General features: G+C 42.7%; 1 protein-coding gene across 1 annotated transcript in view; it reads left to right on the forward strand.

The window, feature by feature from the left end:
- Positions 1-22,221, forward strand: part of TRHDE (thyrotropin releasing hormone degrading enzyme) — a 310,994-nt gene that overhangs the window by 241,846 nt on the left and 46,927 nt on the right. Inside the window, exons 11-12 of the mRNA XM_045006363.1 lie at positions 8,187-8,320; positions 8,432-8,487. Coding sequence (XP_044862298.1) covers positions 8,187-8,320; positions 8,432-8,487 — 190 coding nt within the window. The remainder of the gene's footprint in view (positions 1-8,186; positions 8,321-8,431; positions 8,488-22,221) is intronic.

Genomic DNA, 22,221 nt, shown 5'->3' on the forward strand with positions numbered 1-22,221 from the left:
CCAGAGGTGATCATGGCAATTACAGGCTGGTAATCCTAACCTCAGTACCAGACAAATTGGTTGAAACTATAGTAAAGAACAGAATTATCAGACACATAGATTAACATGATTTGTTGGGGAAGAGTCAATACGGCTTTTGTAAAAAGAAATCATGCCTCACCAATCTACTAGAATTCTTTTGAGGGGTTCAACAAACATGTGGACAAGAGCGATCCAGTGGATGGATATAGTATACTTGGACTTTGACAAGGTGCCCCACCAAATGCTCTTAAGTGAAGTAAGCAGTCATGGAGGGAAGGTCTACCATGGATCTGTAACTGATTAAAGATAGGAAACAAAGGGTAGGAATAAATGGTCAGTTTTAAGAATGGAGATAGGTAAATAACTCTGTCCACCAGGGATCTGTACTGGGATGAGTGCTGTTTAACATATTCATAAATGATCTTGAAAAAGGGGTAAACAGTGAGTTGGCAAATTTTGCAGATGATATAAAATTACTCAGGATAGTTAAGTACAAAGCAGACTGTGAAGAATTACATAGGGATCTCACAAAACTAGGTGACTGAACAACAAAATGGCAGATGAAATTCAGTGTTGATAAATGCAAAGTAATGCATATTGGAAAACATAATCCCAGTGATACATACAAAACGATGGGGTTTAAATTAGCTGCTACCACTCAAGAAAGAGATCTTGGAGTCATCATGAATAGTTCTCTGAAAACATCTGCTTAATATGCAGCAACAGTCAAAAAATCTAATGGAATGGTAGGAACTATTAGAAAAGGTTTGGATGATAAAACAGAAAATATCATAATGCCACTATGTAAAGCCATGGTACGCCCACACCTTGAATACTGCGTGCAGTTCTGGTCTCCCCATCTTAAAAAAGATATATTAAAAATGGAAGTGGTACAGACCAGGGCAACAAAAATGAATAAGGCTGTGGAACAGCTTCCATAATGAGGAGAGATTTAAAAGACTGGGACTGTTCAATTTTTGATAGTTGTTGCTGAGACAAATGCATTGTGGGAACACTTTCCCCCCAGTAGTCCCACCAAAACTATGTCCATATGGGGGGCAGTGATCTTTCCCACACATGGGAGCCATGACTAATAACCACATCCTTTTTAGAGGGGAAATCATGGAGCAAGATTTTAGAGGGAGCTGTAGCTGCTGGTGCTTGGGCAATAGCCTGCTGGGGTCAGCCTTTAAAGCAGAATCAACCTCAGGCTATTCAGGAGGAGATACAAAACTAACTGAAGCTGTGCTAAATTCCACCTCTTCTTAATCATTACCACTTCCTGCCCCCTGAGTTTTTGATTGTGCCCCAGGGCAATATTCCTCTCTGGAGGAGCTGTCTGCATAGTGGCATTACGATATTATGATATTAGGCTGCTGACTCGCCATGACAATCTGGTTCCCTCCCTTCACTTCCTTGGGTTCATGATGCTGAGCTTCCACAACAGTTTCACCACTGAGCAAACCACATCTCAAGAGCTGGTCTTTCTTTTCCCACCCTAAACTGCTGCATAGAAGAGTGCTGCTTCTGTGCAGCCTCGTGCCAGGGTCTGCTCATAGGCTCCCTAGAAAGTGGGGGGGCACTGGCGCCTGGCTTGTGGCCTCACCCCCAAGACCCTGCCCCCACTCCACCTCTTCCCCCAAGGCCTGCCCGGCCACACGTTCCTCTCCGCTGCGGAAAGGAGTGAGTGGCAGGCAGGGGGCATCTAGGGGGAAGAGGCGGAGCAAGGGGGGGGCCTCGAGGGGGAGCACGGGTAGGGCCACGGTCCAGGCACCTGTGGTGCCTCACACGTCTAGATAACTTCACTTCCAGCATTTCAAAGACGGCGGGACGGCGCGCCCCCAAGAGAGATTACCTGTGCCGCATCCGTGGCATTAACCTTCCTGCATGGCTAGCCTATTTTGGGGAGGCTTAGTCTCCCCAGGCCTCTTATACATGCTGCCCGTGGGTCTGCTGGTGCCACTAACAGAGCTCTCAGACCGGGAGCCGTGTGAGGGATGGTGCAGTATTGCCTCTAGTGGAGCAGCATTGACAGCTGCTGAGTCTGACCTGAATTGCTTCCACTTTCTTTTCATCTGTCCGAACAGGGAGAGAAAGGCAGGATTAGTGAGGCAAAATCAATGAATATGTCCTGCTTCACTGCAGCACCCAGCAACTGTGGGGGTCAGGGAGTCACAGTATCTGGAAATCCCTGCTTCCTTTCACCAAAGATGCACGTTCAGTCACAATCACAGCTCTCCCTCTATCCCAACAACTGAGCCAGGACACTAACAGAGTTGCTGCTCTCACTGTATGACGCCACATGTGGATAAAATGAATCAGTCCCACACCCTGGGAGTGTTAATGGATACACTCATCCGATGAAAATACATGGTGCAGAAACAACTTTTTTCCACACTGAATTGAAACAGAATGGCAAATCCAATCAAAATAATAGTCAAATCACATTTAAATAAAATATTTCATTTGACTTGTTTTGGTTTGAAATTTTCCCACCAAAAATTTAGAAAAATTTTGTTGAAACTGAGATGTTCCTGCAAAACATCTTCATTTTGCCAAAACATTTTTTTTATGGAAAAAAGTGTCTGAAACTTGTCAACCATCCCTAACTGGTATAAATGTGCCTTATACTGGTATTGCTATTCATGTGGGGAATGGGAATAAGCAATACTAGCATAAAACTGCTTTATTCCATGCTAATTTAACCATTTATGTAGAAAAATGACACTTCTAACCAAAATAGTTAAATCATTATAAAAACGGCTTGTAGACAGGGCCCATATGTTTGTCAGCATCAATGCACTTCCTTCCAGATGGATGCTCGATGCATGGATGTGATCTTGCAAGATGCTGAGTTCCCCCTGCAAGGTGCCCAAAATCTGTAACTACTGATCTCAATGGGAGTTGAGGCCACTCAGAACCTTAAGAGTAGGAGGTCAGAACCTCAAGTGATCAGACCTGATTCTTATTTAGCCCTTGTCTTCACTAGGAAAAAAAAGTGCATTTTTAACTTGTCTTAGCTAATGTAGCAACTAACACAAGGTAACATCTAATGAAGACAAGGTGACCTGAGGTTTTAACAAGAGTTTAGCAGGTAAAGATTAACCCTTCACTTTCCCACAGTCTTTAACTTAATAAGTTAACTCATGTGAAAAAAACAATCTGCCTTGTCTCCCCTAGGCCTATCACTAAAGCCACTTTAAGGTCCCTTTCCACTGCAAGAGTAGTATACAGTGAATGCAAATGTAATTAACCCCACTTTAAGACCTCTTCACTCTGCCTGAATTAACCAATTCTTCACAAGACTCCAGTATGTATGTGCCAAATTTAAAGTTTCAAAGCAAAAATATTTTTTGACCGATCCAAGTGAAAATACCTACTGAACAATATTCGTAAAGGAAAAAAAGTAGGATGCATTTTTTTATTTCCCTAAAACTCAAAAATAACTATATAGTTTAGTCTGAACTTAAAATTCAATCTTTGCAATCAGTAATGAGCTATTTCTAACCAGAAGGAATATCTTTTGAGAAATTTATGAATGATTGAATATAGTGTTTAGAAGGGGATGCCACCTTCTCCTGAACTGTAGTGTTGCGACTGTGATAGTCTAATAAATATATTTTTAATAAGTGGGGATATTGCCTATGTGTATAGTGGTTTTCAGTTGCACATAGCTACCAGAAAATGAGGGAAAAGGAAAACTTTGTGTATAGAAATTCATGAGACTATACACAGGCTCAGACATCGAATTCCAGTAAATTATATAGAATTATGTGAAGTACATGCATCAGACAACCCTTTACAATAACCACTTGCTTGTTTGAGCTGAGATGGCATGGAAAGATTCCTGCCCCCTTTTGCTTGAAAAGGTTAAATATCAGTGGCCTTATGAAAAAAAAAAGGTTATGATTGTAGTTAAAACTGACTGAAAGCAGGGATAATATTTTCAGTTTTTGAAAAAAGACTTCTGTTCTGTATAAGAGCAGTCGCTATATGACACATCCTACAACTGATATTTATGGAGGAGGATATTATGAAGTAGTCAGCTTGGACGGCCAGGTATCATTCTGTATCAGGGCATGTGGCGTAAATAGCTTACATAGTTTGTGACAAAAAGCTACCAGTGAAACTCCTTTTATCAGAAGGGAGTGTATATATTTGTTCCTTTTATTTTATCAGACACCTCCCTTACCCAGATAGTCTGCACTTAGTTATAGCAGGTTATTGGACAAGATTGGTTCATAACTAATTTTAGATCATTTGCCAATATGGAAGGTGTTTTAGATTTTATTTAATGGTATGGATTAACCCTTTACGAGTCATTATTTTCAAATATTGCCACAATTAAAGCACAATTACTAATAGAAAACTCATACACAGAAACAAATATAACCAGTAAAAATAGCCATATTGAATTTTCACTTACTAAAAAGCATGATGAGCTTAATACTGGATTATATCACCTCTGAAGTACAAAACAAAGCTATAACTCACAATGGATGGGTCCATTGCAGACAAACAGCCCTCCCACCACTGTTCTGCACCATCAGTTGACGTGGGAGAGAACACCACCACCTGTAACCCTGAATCATACCCATAACCTCTCCTCCTTGCAGTAATCCTGGTAGTTTCTCTGCAGAGAGAAGAACATAATTTTAAGATCATATCTTAAGCGTGGAGATCTTATTTCAATCAGTTTCCTGTTATGCCAGGTATCTTCATGTGTCTTGACTCTGGATACAGAGTCCCTCTGCATCCTCTTCTGTGCCAGCCATGGTTGTATTAATAAGGATAGGTATGGCCAATGGGGAACTGAAACATACAAGAGTAAGGAGTTAATGTGTCCTTTACTCCTGTCCAAAGCAGATCCTAGACATGAAACTAGGAGCTTTTTGTTCCCCCCTATAGTACTGTATAATTAAGGAGTTAGTCTGTTTACACATAAAATTGAATCGGTTTAAATAAAAGTGTGATTTTTTAAGCCAGTCTAGCTAAATTGGTGAAACTTTGGGCGTTGAAACTCTTAAATCAATTTAAACCTAGCTTATAGTGGCGTGGTTGCCCTCATAAATTTGCAGGGCAAGCCAAAGTGATGTAAACAGTTTTAGACCAATATACTTGTGCCCTCATAGGAGTTTTCACCAGTTTATATAAACTGCTTTAATTAAACTAGTTTGTTTAAACTAGTGCAAGTTTAGATAAGCCTTAGCAGAGAAATAACAAGTGGGGAATTGGATAAGTCTTTTGCAACTTCCAAAAAAGTGTTTTTAAAAAATGTCAATATTAGAAATACTTTATCAATGACAGAACTGTGTTGTTGTAATTTATGGAGGCTTTGGTCCTGCAAACATTTAACTGAACTCATACGTATAACAGAACTGCAAGTATACATAAAGTTGCATATGTGCTCCGTGTTTGTAGAATCAGGGTTTTTGTGGTCTGTATTGCTGCACCTTAAAATTTTGATTATTGCCATATATCTTATCATGTGCTACTGGAATTATAGTTAAGATGGAGGTGTCACATGTACCCTACACCCATAGTTTTAATCTCTTTTTACTTTCTCACTAATTACTTTTTACAAAAAATGCCATACGTGAAAACCAGGTAGTCTAGAATGTCAATGTATCTAGCATTAGATGGCATATGTGAATTATCAAACCATATTTATTTGCATTTCACGTCATAATTTCATTAGTTTTATATAGTTCAGCCACACTGATCAGTTTCCCATTGGAACTATGTCCAAGAGAAGTTTGCATGTAGTTTTCTTTTTTAAAAAGATGACAAGGAAAACAAATATTAGGCTGTAGCTTTGATCAAGTGCGTACAAGCTAAATTACCTTACAGTGCTTTGTGTGGCAATAATTTAAAAAAAAACAACACCTTTTGATTTTCGAGCAAATCCTAGTTTAAAGTAAATAATTAGTTGAATCAAAATAATTTACTAAATTAAGGCATTCTTGAGACACTTGGGGCTTGGTCCTGCATTCCTTGCAATCTTACTGAAGTTAAAGAAATTTAGAATGTGGAATGTGTTTGTCCTGCAGATGTTTATGTGACTGCTTCAAGCACATGAGTAGTCACCTTGAAAACAATGTTAAATACTTGCAGAAGTGTTCATGGGATTAGACGTAAATTGTTGCTGAAAGTTTAAAAAGGAATGAAAATAAAAACACATAGAGCGTAAGATTAACTGGTTAAAATGAAAAGACCTTTTCAGTGACTAGTGGCTACAAACCAAACTGCTGGAAACACTCTCAGTTAGAAACCTGAGACTAAAGGACCTGCTCCCATTGATTATGCACAAAACTATTTACAAATTATCTATAAACCAAAGGCTTGATTCTGATCTCACTTTCACTAGTGTAAACCAGAAATAACTCCCTTTAAATCAACAGAGTTACGCTGGTGTAAAACTTAGGTAGGGAGATTGGAATCAGGCCCCAAGTCTTGAAGTAGCAATTGATTTCCCAGACATTTAATTAAGGATATTTTGAAAAAAATGCCTCTCCAAGATCCTGATTCTGTAACTGCATCCTCATGGGTGCAGGTTGAGTTGGAAGATCAGGGTCCAAACTGGGTTGCTCCTTTATATTACTTGAGGTAGAACACATGATGAAAATTATAATTATCCCACAAAATTAACTGTGTCATTAGTGTACATCTATTCTTTTAAATATTTTACTAGTGATTTATGAAGATTATGTCAAGTATCAGAGGGGTAGCCGTGTTAGTCTGGATCTGTAAAAGCAACAAAGAGTCCTGTGGCACCTTATAGACCAGGGGTCTCAAACATGCGGCCCGCGGGCCGCATGCGGCCCGCGGAGCTCTTCCCTGCGGCCCGCGGAGCTCCCCAGGGGAGCTCCGCAGGGGCCCCCAAGAATGAGGGGTTCATGATGTGGGGGCGCTCAGGGCTGGGGCAGAGGATTAGGGTGTGGGGGGATGAGGGCTCTGGCTGGGGCTGAGGATTAGGGTGCAGGGTCCTAGTGCCTGCCCTCCGCCAGTACTGGCAAGGCAGGCTTCCCTTACCCTGAGCCTCTCCAACCCCAAACCCTCAGCCCCAGCCAGAGCCCTATTCCCCTGCACCCTAATCTTCAGCCCCAGCCCTGAGCACCCCCACATCATGAACCCCTCATCCCCCTGCACCCTAATCCTCAGCCCCAGCCAGAGCCCTCATCCCCCCGCACCCTAATCCTCTGCCCCAGCCCTGAGCGCCCCCACATCATGAACCCCTCATCCACAGCCCTCACCCCACACTCCAAACCTCTTCCCTAGCCCTGAGCCCCCCCACATCATGAACCCCTCATCCACAGCCCTCACCCCACACTCCAAACCTCTTCCCTAGCCCTGAGCCCCCTCGCATCATGAACCCCTCATCCACAGCCCTCACCCCACAGCCCAACCCTCTTCCCTAGCCCTGAGCCCCCTCGCATCATGAACCCCTCATCCACAGCCCTCACCCCACAGCCTCTTCCCTAGCCCTGAGCCCCCTCCTGCATCCTCACCCCTGCACTCCCTCCGTCCCAAAGCCTGCACCCCCACCTGCCGCAGCCTGGAGCCTGCATCGAGCACAGAGCCTGCATCCAGACCCCCTCCCCCACCCAAACTCCCTCCCAGAGCCTTAGGCAGTAAATCTAAGTGCGTGTTTTGTCCTTTGAGTGAGGTGCATTACTGAGTGTATATATTTATTAAAACTGTGCGCGCTTAGGGGAGGAGGTGGAGAAGAGACAGGGCAGGGGCGGGGCCTCATGGAAGGGGTGGATTGGGGGTGGGGCCAGGGGCAGCAAGGGGGCGTGTCAGTGATGCGGCCCTCGGGCCAATGCACTAGTCCTCATGCGGCCCTCGGGGTCATTTGAGTTTGAGACCCCTGTTATAGACTAACAGACGTATTGGAGCATGAGCTTTCGTGGGTGAATACGTGCGTCTGACGAAGTGGGTATTCACCCATGAAAGCTTATGCTCCAATACGTCTGTTAGTCTATAAGGTGCCACAGGACTCTTTGCTGCTTTTTATGAAGATTATGTAAATTGAAATAATCATTTTACTCCCACAAGTATTCCGTTTAAGGAAAAATATGTAAAACATGTTCTTTTACAATGTTAAATCCTTTTCAAATTAAAAAAATATATAATCTTTTCCTTACATTGTTCTTTGGTTCCAGAACATCACAGAATTGCTGCTTTAGACGAGACAAGCTGGTTGCTGGGGAACATAAATCAAACTGGCTATTTTCGGGTTAACTATGACGTAAGGAATTGGAGGTTGTTAATTGACCAACTAATGAGGAACCATGAGGTAAGCTCCTAGTTTCATGTCTAGGATCTGCTTTGATGTGTGAGCTGTATAAACTATGGCACTGCTTTTATCATCCTAAATGGTTCCGTTTTTCCGGTTTTCTCCTCACAGGTTATCTCTGTCAGTAATCGAGCAGGTTTGATCGATGATGCATTCAATCTAGCCAGGTATATTTTCCCGTAGATAATCTAACTTAATATACAGTCCTGTAACAATTCCTGCATTTAGTTTCCCAGAGGATGTGCATGTTTTGAAGTTAAAATTTTTAACACACTTTAATTGCTGCCACCTTTCCTTTCTTTTCTCCTGACCCCCGCCCCTCCACCTCCGGTATGGAGCATAAGCACTGTCTGTAGCACTCTCCTCACTCTTGATCAGTAATTGCCATAGGGTATTTCCAAGTCTTCAGAGTTCTGTTCAATTTTGCAGCAAGTTCAATATAACACTTTGGAGATTAATAATCTCTTCCCTATTTCACTAGTGAACTAGGTTTGATATTGTTGGGTTTTTTAAAAATAACCCTAGAAGTGTATTTAATTTGTAATGGAAAACATCTTCAAGCTTCAGGATTTTTTCTCTCTGATATATTACTGTTATATTTTCCAGTATCTTTTTTGGTAATCCATCATAGAAGGATTTTTCTGTGTGATGATGATTATGCCACATGGAAGGTTTGTGGTTCTGTTTAAAAGTTCCAAACTTTATATAGTATTTTAGTGCGTTACGGTTTGCATAGTTACATAATTAGATTAAATAATACGATACTGTTTCAATAATGATTTGTTTACAACATAAGGGAATGGAATCTCATCTCTTTTAAATTCAAGACTACATCTGTAGTTAAAGAGTAAAGAGAAGTGTAAGAACTGGAGCTGGTCAGACTTTAAGATACTTGATATCCTTGGGAACACTCCTGCTCTCAGCCAAACACCTTTAGGTCAAAGTTTATATAAAAACTATATCTAAGACTATTGGCTGTTCTGTTTGCTGACATATTTATGGCCAGATTTTGGCTTTAAGCTGCTGGTTGCAATAGACCGCAGCACAGAGGTCCTTTGAATCAGCTGAGACTCACAGAGGTGTATTACTAGACTCGGGCATGATGTCACTGAGGAATGCAGGCCAGGTTTGCCCCAGCTATATCTTTTGAAAGAATGAAAAATGGCAATGTGCCCTCCCCTACATACTCCTCTCCACCCACTTTTGGGACATTGGTACCACTGCCAGTACTAGCCTGGACAAGGGGTGGAACTAGGATTATTCCTTGCAGAGGTGTACTGGGTTGCAGGGAGAGGTAATCCTTGCACCCACTGGTTATAGTAGATTGAAACAACCAACCACTGCACCAGCTAAGTAGGAAAAGAAGTTTTGGAGAAAAACTGCTTTCCCCAGCCTGGGAGAGGAGTGGGAGTGCTCTTCCTTTCCTTTTAGCCCCTTTAACCTCTGCATGCACCTTCCCACGTGAACGTGTGCAAAGCTAATTACAGTTCATCACTCTGAGTGAAATCCAAGCCCCATTGACTTCAGTGGGGCCAGCATTCCATCCTTAGTGTTCTACATTGCCACTAGAATGCTGTATAGTGCTCTGAGCAACCTTGACTATTAAAAGTACTAGTGCATATACAGTAAAACAACATTCTGTCCTAATTTAACTGTAGTGTGACACGTCAAAGTTTCTTTTCACTGCTAATAAAGCTTGATTTGCCTGCAGCCATACGATATTAGTCTGTGATCTCTTAAATTTCCATAAACTAAACAATGTCAGATCTGGCCAGCACCTCAGTGAAAATCCATGCACTGCAAGAGGTTGTATTGGTAATTCAGTAGGTGGCCGTCTTCCCTCTGACTCAAAAGTGAGCTAACAGCCCTGAGTACTGTTTTGTTGAAAGTGCCCACTTTTAGATGAGATATAAAGCCAAAGTCCTGACTGCCTGGAGTCATGAAAGGTTCCATAGTGCTTTTACAGACTAAGGTCTTTAACCCAGGTGTCCTGGCCAAGTTCATATTTGGGTTATTATGTTTTGCTTACCTAAATATTCCTCCAGGTTCAGATGAATAAGGCATGCCTCACTTACCTTCCCAAATTGTTCTGTAGTATTGCTGAGTATTACTACATTACCCTAAGGAGATGACAGAACTTCAGTGATTTTTAAAGCACTTTGGGATCTTTCCCATGGAATGCACAGTAAAAATGTAATTCAATATTGTTAGGGATGAGCACAGAGGTATTCTGCTGTAGTTGGCACTTTTGCATAGCGGAAGAGTGTATACGTATGTTTGTCTAGAGTGAAATGTTCCTGTGATGGAGATCCATAGGTAGATTTCTATTTTGTTTTTTGTTTTTCTTCTATTTCTACAGGGCAGAGTAGTATATATCACTATGAATAGGTTGCCTTGCAAGAGAATCCGGGTATGGCAAATTGGGTTATGGGAAAGTGTTGCCGTATTTCTTCAGATAAGTGTAAAACATGCTCCTTATTCTCTCCCTTTCAGTTCATGTTCAGAATATCATTCTTCCTTAGACAAACAATGAAGCACCCTTATCATAGAATCATAGAAGATTAAGGTTGGAAGAGACCTCAAGAGGTCATCTAGTCCAACCCCTGCTCAAAGCAGGACCAACCCCAACTAAATCATCCCAGACAGGGCTTTGTCAAGCTGGGCCTTAAAAACCTCTAAGGATGGAGATTCCACCACTTCCCTAGGTAACCCATTCCAGTGCTTCACCACTGTCCTAGTGAAATAGTATTTCCTAATATCCAAACTAAACCTCCCCCACTGCAACTTACAACCGTTGCTCCTTGTTCAGTCATCTGTCACCACTGAGAACAGCCTAGCTCCATCCTCTTTGGAACCCCCTTTCTGGTAGTTGAAGGCTGCTATCAAATCCTCCCTCATCCTTTTCTTCTGCAGATTAAATAAGCCCAGTTCCCTCAACCTGTCCTCATAAGTCGTGTGCCCCAGCCCCCTAATAATTTTTATTGCCCTCTGCTGGACTCTCTCCAATTTGTCCACATTCTTTCTGTAGTGGAGGGCCCAAAACTGGATACAGTACTTCAGGTGTGGCCTCACCAGTGCCGAATAGAGGAGAATAATCTCTTCCCTCGATCTGTTGGCAATGTTTCTGCTAATGCAGCCCAATATGCCATTAGCCTTCTTGGCAACAAGGGCACACTGTTAACTCATATCCAGCTTCTCGTCCACTGTAATCCCCAGGTCCTTTTTTGCAGAACTGCAGTTTAGCCAGTCGATCCCCAGCCTGTAGCAGTGCATGGGATTCTTCCGTCCGAAGTGCAGGACTCTGCGCTTGTCCTATGCCTGTGTTTAATTTAGTCACATTGCTTCACTAGATACATTGCTCATATTTTACTTTTTGGCTCTTTGATCCCAGTCCGGCTGCACAGCGGTGCTTAGGCAGGCTCCCTGCCTGCCCTGCCCTGGCTCCGTGCTGCTCCCGGAAGCAGAAGGCACGTCTTTGCAGCCTCTGCGGGGAAGGCGGGGGGCAGGGAGTCTCTACGTGCTGCCCCCTCTCGGCACGCTGGCTCCGCAGCTCCCATTGGCCGGGAACTGCGGCCAGTGGGAACTGTGAGGGCAGTGCTTTTGGGCAGGGGCAGTGCGCGGAGACCTCCTGGCTCCCCTGCTTAGGAGCTGCTGCCAGAAAGATGTGCCAGTTGCTTTCGGGAGCCAACCAAGGTAAGTGCTGCCTGGCCAGAGCCTGCACCCTTCACCCCTTCCCACACCCAAACACCCTCCCAGAGCCTGCACTCCTCACCCCCTCCTGCACCCAAACACCTTCCCAGAGCCTGCACCCCTTCTCACACCCAAACTCTCTCCCAGAGCCTGCACTCCCTCCTGCACCCAACCCCCTTCCCCGGCCTGGTGAAAGTGAGCGAGGGTGGGGCAGATCGAGCATTGGAGGGATGGGGGATGGAGTGAGCAGAGGACGGGAAGAGGTGGGGCAGGGTGGAGCTTGGGGGGTGGGGGTGAGGCGTGGGGGGGGAAAGGGTAGGGTGGTGGCAGGGCCTGGGGCTGAGTGGCAAATTTGAGAACCACTGACATACAGGTTATGCCTGTAGTAGTAGGGGCATGGCTGTATGAGACAATGCTGTGGGGATTCTGGGCATTGCTATGGCTCATCCAGAAGACCCTAGAAGCTGACGTAACTTAGACTGGCCCTCAGGGCTATCAAAGTTAGGGTCTTTCAATTTCCTAAACAGGATCAGGAGGGCACATGGGTAATTCAAAGCCACTTTAGTCCTTGTCCCTGGGCTGCAAGTTCTATGCAACTCCTCTTAAGAAGGACAACACAGAATCTCACTTCAGATGTTGAGTATCACCATGTTTAGTACTTTACTACTATATTCCATATATTGTACTATTTAAGTCTCATGTGCAGTGCAGTATGTTTGTCGTCTCCTAGCCCACAGGCGCTGACTTTTGTTTTTGCTGGTGGGTGCTCCTCTCTGCCCCTTCCCCTCCGTGCGAGAGGGAAAGAGGCTGAGTGGGGCCGGGGCCATGGGGGAAAGAGGCAGGACTTTAGGGTGGAGCACAGGTGGAGCAGGGGGCAGGACCCACTAAAGATTAATCCAGCCCTTCGGGTGCTGAGCGACCCCTATGTTTTTTCGGTGGGAGTTTGAGCCCCAGAGCACCCACAGGGTTGGTGCCTATGTCCCACCCTATATAGTGCTTTGTGATGTGTGGAGAGTATGCTTATGTAATCGTTCGTGCTTAAGATGTGAGCGTAAGTAACCTCATTAACCAGATATGTAGGTGCTAGTTACATAGATGTCATATGTTCATCTATACCAACACATATATATGTATATGCACTCTGAAAAAGAAGCAGTGAATGTACATACATTTAAAATTCCTAGTTATTAATATTTTCATACTTAAAATAATTAATAAAAAGAAAACAGGTGGCATATAAATTTTATTCTTGCCTTTCTAAAAATTTGTTCCAAAGTAAGCAATTCCCTTTCACCTTACACTGTATTTCTGCCTGAATATATGATATGAGTAGTCTATATGCAGAACAACCCATCTCAGAAGCTTCTGAAATACTCTCTAGTGTGTTGCTAAACTTGATAAGGTTCATGTCCATTCTGCAATACAGCTATTTGATTCACTTTTCCAGTGCCCTAATATGATTTTTCTAGCTGTTCTTAATGCTAATTTATCCACATTTTGTTTGTAGAGGATGTACCAATTTCTCTCTTTGGTGTAATTTAATACCCACAGGTCTGGGGGAAGCTACAAAATTACTTCTATAATTCATCTTGGAGCACTGAATATTTTCTTTTGATATGCATATATGCTTTTACATCTACAAACTGTACATTATCATCTTTATCTCCCCTTTTACATCTCCAGCATAATGGTCTCTCAAACATAAACAATCTAGATGAATACATACCACAAAGGAGCATTTTAAAGTTGTGTAGCTTTCATTTCCCAAAGTTTGGTTCATTAAGTGTGAGTTTATTCTTTCCCAGTGTCTTGGTCACAAAAAATTACTAGGAGTTGAACTGAATTGTTTTTGAAAATTATTAGTGGTTGAAGTCTCTGTGTGGTTTGTCTGACTTCTCAGAATCTGGTCAATTCTGTGGATTTATTTTAGTGTAAGGTAATCGTCCCTAGGCACATACCGAGCATCTGGAGAACTGCAGTACTGGCAGTGACAAACTTTTTGGGCGACAATCCCTTAGGCTTAGTCTTCACAGCAAACTTTGCTGGCATAGCTATGTCAGCTAGGAGTGTGAAAAAAATTACACCTCCTGCACCAGCATAGCTGTGCCAGCAAAAACCCTAGCGTAGGTGCAGTTATACCAGCAAAAGGATTCTTCTGCTTGCATGGCTTATGTTATTTGGGAAGGCAGTTTAATTTTACCAGCAAATGACTTCCTTTTCAGTATAACCAGTGTCTGCACTAGAGGGCTTTGTCAGCATAGCTATAGTTGGTATAGATGTGCCGTAAAGCACTCGTAGTGTAGATGAGCCCGTTGTCTTTCTTTGACCAAAAATCTTGAGCAGGACTAGGCTTCAGGCACCCTTCCTTCACTGCTTCACTTAAAAGTTGAAGGTTAACTCCTTTGATATGGATTACCTGAAATTTCCAGACAGTCTAAAACCACAAAGGTTGCAATAAAACAAGATTTAAGAGTATACAGAGAAAATCAAATTAAAACAGAAGAAATTGTATGCACAATAAACTAAGCAAAGGGTAATCCAGATATCTACAATCAATGGTGTTGCAAGAAGTAGGAAACATCTTACTTTTCTTGAGAGTGTCAATCTTGTCCTTCACATTTCTTGTTCTTTTCTGTCCTTTTTTTCTGGCCAAGTATATCAGAGACCAAGTGCCTATGGTGCCATGTCTATTTCCCCTTGCTCCCTGGGATCTAAGGTACTTGATAGTCTCTGACGCTCGTTAAGGGTGTGACATGATTCAGTATCATACCAAGCATGTAGACCTAGGTTACAACAGATTTTCAGCAATATAATGTTTGATCAGGTGTACTAAGTGTGGGGAAGTGGAATAGACTTAGTCTCCCATACAGTAGGTATTGCCCCAGGTTTTGTTAACCTTCTCCTTCCAGCCCTGGAGTTGCTTAACTGATTTCCTCTCTGGAAATGTAGCATGTTTCCAAGGTTCCTTTGATCTTGCCTGTGCTTTAGTCAAGGTGATTGGATCCTGGTTTGCATGTCAGTTGCTCAGGAAACCAACTCTTGATTCTGACAATCTGTCTTATTGACTGGTATCCAGTTTTCTATTTTGGAGCAATTTCATTGAGAAGGTTGTGGTGAGGCAACTTGTTAGTTTCTTGAATATTCAGATTTTCTTCATGCTGGTCTATTGGATCATAGTCCCAGCAATGGGGTAGAATCTGGACCGGTTACATTTACTGGTGAACTGCTAGCAAAGGGCAAAGATAAAATGTTCATACCAATTCTTTTAGATCTTCCAGCAGCATTTGATACTGCTGATCAGGAGTTCTGATGGATTAGCTTGTAGGCCTTGGTGGTGGTGAATTTCGTTGCTCCATTCCTATTTTGAGAGAACCCTGAGGGTAGTTGTGGGAAATTGTTATTCTGTCCCAGATAGTGTGCATGGCCCGGATTCTCTCCCAGACCACAAATTGCCACCCTGACACCACTTCCTGGGTATGTCTACACTGCAATTAAACATCCACAGCTTGTCCATGTCAGCTGACTCAGGTTCATGGGGCTCAGTTATAGGTCTGTTTAATTGTGATGTAGATGTTTGGGCTCTGAGACCCTCCCCTTTCATGGGGTCCTGGAGCCCCAGCCCAAACATCTACACTGCCATTAAACAGCCCTGTAGCCCAAGCCCCATGAGTCCCAGTCAGCTGACATGTTCCAGCTGCAGGTGTTCGATAGCTGCTGTATATTCCCCAAGTACAGTCATAGGAAAGGTAATATTGGACCCAGAGGCTCCTTTTACCAACCTGAAAGAGTAATTGGAATAGCTGTCTGGAATAGCTCACAACTGGGAGTGCCTGCCATAGGGCAAACTGTCAGAAAACCACGGCAGATACCCCAAACTGGGTGTGTGTTCTATAATTAGCTTTTACCAACCCAGTAACAAATGTGAATTACTGGATCTCTATACCTGTCTTACCATGGAGGCACAGACAGTTCCCTTAGACTCTCCAGCCTATCTTGCCACCCAGACAAACTGGACTTTGTGGTAATGGTCACTTAAACCAAAAATCACACCACATCAGGTTGCCCCCAGTCCCAAGGGACCAGCCACTTACTCAGATCAATTGGTACTCCAGATGTTACACCAAAGAGAAGGCTGGCAGCCAATTCTGTTGTAAACTAATTAAAGATTTATTAGCTAAATAAAAAAGAATGGGAGTTATTGAGAGGTTAAAGCGAGTAAAATCTTATAACAGTTGAATCACAGTTTGTAACTTCACCTGGTGGCAATGATGTAATAAACTGCCAGTTTCCTGAAAGACTTTCAGGGCTACCCAGAATAACTCTGGGGATCTCCATCTTCTCATGCAGTTATTCTGCCCTGTTAGATTCCAAACAGTCCAGAGATAAAGGATTTTTCTTTGAATTCATATTTATAGTCTCTTTACACAGACAGCAAGCTGACAGTGTCTCCACGCAAAGGAATTTTCCTTTGATGGGAGTGAGGAATGCACTTTGAGTCTCTGACCTCAGGTCATCACCACAATGGCTATGTGTTTTAGAATTAGCACCTTTTCTGATAAACTCCTTCATTAACAATTCCCAAGCCTTCTTTGATGACTGATGAGTTATTTAGTTACGGGACTATTTCCCATGTATATGTTTTCTATTACAATATTACAGGAACAGATAAGTGAAAACAATTCATTTTATGAAATTTAAACATCTGAATACACATGTATACATCTAACTATTACTTTGATCTACACTTTGGTCTTGAATACACTCTAGCATGACCTGGTCAGCCAGCATCACAGCATGGAACTAGCAATGTAAAGGTAAAACTTGGCTTTCATTTATTTTTAAGAAAAATAATTTTCCAGTGCTTTTCCTTGTGAACATAACTTTGGAGATGTAAATAGCTGGAAATGGGTTGCTTAGGGTTGAAAGCATCTCATTTATTCCCTAAAAATCACATTCTCCTCATAGCCACTGTCCTTCCACGTTTGTCCTTCAAAGTCCAGAAAAAGCATAGCCCTGGAGCCTTGAGTTTTTTAGAAGACCCCAGGTGAGTTCACATATATGGGAGCAATGCTACCCAGTCCATCATAAGCTCCCTACCAATCAACTGCCTGAGGCTGAGCCAACTCCTCTGCTGAGCAGCTAACATGACTTCTAGATGCAAAGAGGGGAGCTGTACCGCTGTAACCCTTTAATGAAGACACTCTCAGCGCTAAGCTTCTCCTGTGGCTAGTTAATCTACCTCCCTGACAGGCAGTAGATATGTCGGCAGGAGAATCTCTCCCACCGACATAGCGCTCTCTACACCAGCACTTAGGGCAGTATAACTACCTCGCTTAGGCATGTGGATTATTCACACCCCTGAGTGATGTAGTTATACAGAAGTAAGTCTTTAGTGTAGACCAGGCCTTTGCAAGCAACTAAGAACAAAGCACTAATCCCATCTCTGATATGGAGTCTTTCTGTGGCCTTTGCCAATTCATAAATCAAAATTTGCAAACATGGGGCCCTAAAGTTAAGTACCTAAACAGAGATGCTGAACATCAGCAGCACCCATTGGCTCCTTTCAGCACACTGAGTCCTGGAGCACCTACTGGAGCCTTTTTCTCAACTCTGAGCTGTGACTATCACTGTAATTTATCCTTTAACCTTTGGTTTACACTCCTCCATATAAAATCCAAATCTGTTCTCGTTTTGGAAACATATTTCCCTGAAGCATCTGCGTGACAATTAAACTATGGAGTTGTACTCATCACACTAATCCTTCCCCAGAGATTAAGATTTAATTTATTCCAGCATCTAAAATCTTCCAACATATTCAAGATAATTGGATTCATATTATCCTTAATTATGTTACTTACAGCCCTGTTTAACCTAATGCCCAAGTAAGTCAGTTCTGTAAGGACCCACTTAAAATTCCAGGGCTAGAAATTAGTAGGTTTTCAAGTCTTTGACCGTGGTAGAAATTCTCCTCTAGCCCAATTAATATATTTCAAAACCTTTCCAAATTTCAACTACCATATCTAGGTTTGCTGGTGCTGCTTTGCTTTGTTCATTCACAAACAATAGTACCCACCTAAATGTGCACTGTGTATTCAACCCTCATTATTGCTCCTAATAGCAGTTGCTAATTGTTTCAATATTAAGGCAAACAATAGTGCTGCTAAATGGCTTCCTTAACAAGCGCCTCTGTGTACCAGCAAAGGGAGTGTATCCTAGATTGATTGTGTGGACCACAGTTGATTGATGTCAACACATACTATCTATTATTTTAATAAATGCTGGCCCACATCCAAATTATTTCTGCATATATGGTGAGTAGGTCTACTGTACTGTGTCATGCACATTTTGTTCATCTAACAATACTGCAGCTGTTGACTCTAAAGTGGCTTGCCACAGGTTCACCCTTTCACATAAATTTTGTCTGAGTTGTGCCCCTTGTTAGTAAGGATGGGAAGGTGCAGACCCATGGATATTTCAAGATAACTGAGTGCCTTTTTGCATGCCAATCAGTATGCTGTACCACATAGCAAAGCCTTGCTCTCCGCTCTGGCTGGAGACAAGCATTTTAGTTCATATTTGCATATGCTTATGCAAGAGGCAAAGTAGTGCCTACCAATAAACACACTTAAAAAGTCTGTTCTGCTGTAATCTTCTTCTTCAGTCAAGGCGGTTCATTGGTGGGTTTTTAAGTGTCTTAGAAGCCCAATGTGTGCCCTGCAGATTTTCCCATAGAAATGACAGGTGTAATCTTGGAGGAGACATAGTTGTTGACTGGACTGCTGTGCCTTTTCTTTCCTCCTTTGTCACTTCTCTGTCTCATGAGCACGTCTGTTCTCCTCAAAGTTGGATGTGGCTTCAGTGTCAGCATTGTCTCTACTCTTGTTACATGCCAAAGGGCAATGAAACAAATTTACAACATAGTCTAGGGAAACAGTGCTACTTAGAGAGCATCCTGGTCAATAGAATAAATTACTGAGAACATGTAAGGAATTTGGATAAGATTAATCAACAACTAGGAAACAATGTTCAGAAGAGTAAATGTGAATTCTTTCAGTGCTCTCTAGAATACATAGTGCACTGGATTGATCTTGATGGAGTGTACATATTTCCTGTAAAAGTGGATGATGCTGTTATCCACCAGCCCCACAAAAAATAACTCTGCCTCACTTATTCCTTGGACTAGTGAGTCATTATGGCAAGAATAATTTCATCCGGTGAGCTATCTTAACAGTATTTCTTAGCAACAATCCAAAGTGAATTGGGTCAGGAAAATGTAATTATAGTTTTAAGGAAGCAGAATTTTTTTTTTTTAGCTACCGTTTTGACACATGATGGGGCCAAGCTGGCCTTTGCTTGTGATGGATGCATCCACATAACAGTGCAGAAGCTATGAACTCCCATGTGATGGCTGGAGAGAGGAACAATCCATTGCATTTGCCTCCCAAACATGAACAAGAGCGCAGCAGCATTATGCTTGAGTCAATAGAGAACACTCAGCCTGGTGTTTGAAGTGAAGCAAGGGGAGCAGGGGAGGCCCCATAGCTCCTTCCTCATCCCAGACCCACTGCTCCTCTAATCTGTGTATGGGATGACTCTGGTCTGATGTGTTTGAGCAATATTTTGACATTATATATTTTGATCCATATGGCAGAACATGTACTCTGAACTATTGACCTGCTGCAAGTGTGAACTGTTGAACTGCAAGTGCAAATTATACTTTCAGATTTTTGGGTTTGCATTTGTGGCTTTATTTACTGCACTTTTTAAAAACGTGGGTCAGGATTTCACTGTAGCTCACCTGAAATAGAACAGCTAGATCACTTTGCTGGCTTTAAATTAAAGTCAAGTATTTTGAGTGAAAATTGTGTTTGGCTTGTTTCCGCCTGGCTTGTAAAATCCACACGTTTAAGGGAGAAGAAAAATGGTCTTGTAGTTAAGGCACTGGACAGAGACTCAGGAAATCTAGATTCAGTTCTTGGGCTAGAAATTATTAGGTTTTCAAGTCTTTGACTGTGGTAGAAATTCTCCTCTAGCCCAATTAATATATTTCAAAACCTCTCCAAATTTCAACTGTCCAGGTTTGCTGGTGTTGCTTTGCTTTGATCATTCACATACAATGATGTGGTATCCACCTACATGGATAGTCTGTCTCTGCCAGACTTTCCACGTGACCTTGTTCTCCATGTTTCAGATTTTTATCTGTAAAATTGGGGTAACAATACTTTACAAAACCCTTGTGTGTTAAGAGGATATATTCAGAAAGTTTGTAAGGCCATCAGATATTATGCTCATAGGGGGCTATGGTCACTCCACACTTACCCTGAAAGATTGAGAAGGGAGCTAATTAACCTAACAGGCCAGAGTTGAGGGGAATCGGGTGGTTTAATAATCCCTGGACTGAGTAAAGGAGCTCAGCTGAGGAGGAACGACCAGGGACTGGACTTATAAACACAGGAAATTGGCAGCAGCAGCTCATGGAGCGAGAGAGGGGCTGCAGACTGAGAGGCAGAGAGATGGAGTGCAACTGTGGGGAAGGGCATCAACCTTGCGAAGCTAATCGCCAAAACAGCCCAGAGAAGGTGCCATCCTAGCAGTGAATAGAGTGCCCTGTCACAGGTCCATATACGTACATAAATAGAAGTTTGGTTTTTCAGATGTGGGATCCAATCCTGTAGACATTCCCGCACATGAGTAACTCTGTTTACATGCCTATTTGCAGGATCGTGCCCATATATTGTGTGTTGACATAAATCAACTGCCGCTCATTAGGAAGGTTCTTCATTTTTAAACCCATGTTTGCCTCTAGAATCATAGAAGATTAAGGTTGGAAGAGACCTCAGGAGGTCATCTAGTCCAACCCCCTGCTCAAAGCAGGACCAGCCCCAACTAAATCATCCGAGACAGGGCGTTGTCAAGCCTGACTGTAAAAACCTCTAAGGATGGAGATTCCACCACATCCCTAGGTAATCCACTCCAGTCCTTCACCACCCTCATAGTGAAATATTGTTTCCTAATATCCAACCTAGACCTCCCCCACTGCAATTTGAGACCATTACTTCTTGTTCTGTCATCTGTCATCACTGAGAACAGCCTAACTCCATCCTCTTTGGCAACCCCCTTCAGGTAGTTCAAGGCTGCTATCAAATCCCTCCTCACTCTTCTCTTCTGCAGACTAAATAACCCAGTTCCTTTAGCCTGTCCTCATAAGTCATGTGCCCCAACCTCCTAATCATTTTTGTTGCCCTCTGCTTGACTCTGTCCAATTTGTCCACATCCTTTCTGTAGTGGAGGGCCTAAAACTGGATGCAGTACTTCAGGTATGGCCTCACCAGTGTCGAACAGAGGGGAATAATCACTTCCCTCTCACTTCCCTCTGGCAATGCTGGCAGTGCTCCTACTAATACAGCCTAATATGCTATTGGCCTTGGCAACAAGGGCACACTGCTGACTCATATCCAGCTTTTCGTCCACTGTAATTTCCAGGTCATTTTCTGCAGAACTGCTGTTTAGCCAGTCGGTCCCCATCCTGTAGCAGTGCATGGGATTCTTCCTTCCCAAGTGCAAGACTCTGCACTTGTCCTTGTTGAATCTAATCAGATTTCTTTTGGCCCAGTCCTCCAATTTGTCTACATCACTCTGGATCCTATCCCTACCCTTCAGCATATCTAACTCTCCCCCCATCTTAGTGTCATCTGCAAACTTGCTGAGGGTGCAATTAATCCCATCATCCAGATGATTAATAAAGATGTTGAACAAAACTGGCCCCAGAACCAACTTTTGGGGCACTCCGCTTGATACCGACTGCCAGCTAGACATCAAGCCGTTGGTCACTATCTGTTGAGCCCGACGATCTAGCCAACTTTTTATTCACTTTATAGTCCATTCATCTAATTCATACTTCTTTAACTTGCTGGCAAGAATACTGTGGGAGACCGTATCAAAAGCTTTGCTAACATCAAGATATTTCACATCCACCACTTTCCCTATATCCACAGAGCCAGTTATCTCATCATAGAAGAAATCAGGTTGGTCAGGCATGACTTTCCCTTAGTGAATCCATGTTGACTGTTCCTGATCATCTTCCTCTCCTCCAAGTGCTTGGAAATGGATTCCTTGAGGACCTGCTCCATGATTTTGCCTATTCAAATCTTTGCTTTCTTTTATGCAAACTGTATACATCAGAAAAGGAGAGAGAATAGACAATGAAACAC

Source organism: Mauremys mutica, chromosome 1 (assembly GCF_020497125.1).
Source record: "Mauremys mutica isolate MM-2020 ecotype Southern chromosome 1, ASM2049712v1, whole genome shotgun sequence".
NCBI classification, from domain to species: Eukaryota; Metazoa; Chordata; order Testudines; family Geoemydidae; genus Mauremys; species Mauremys mutica.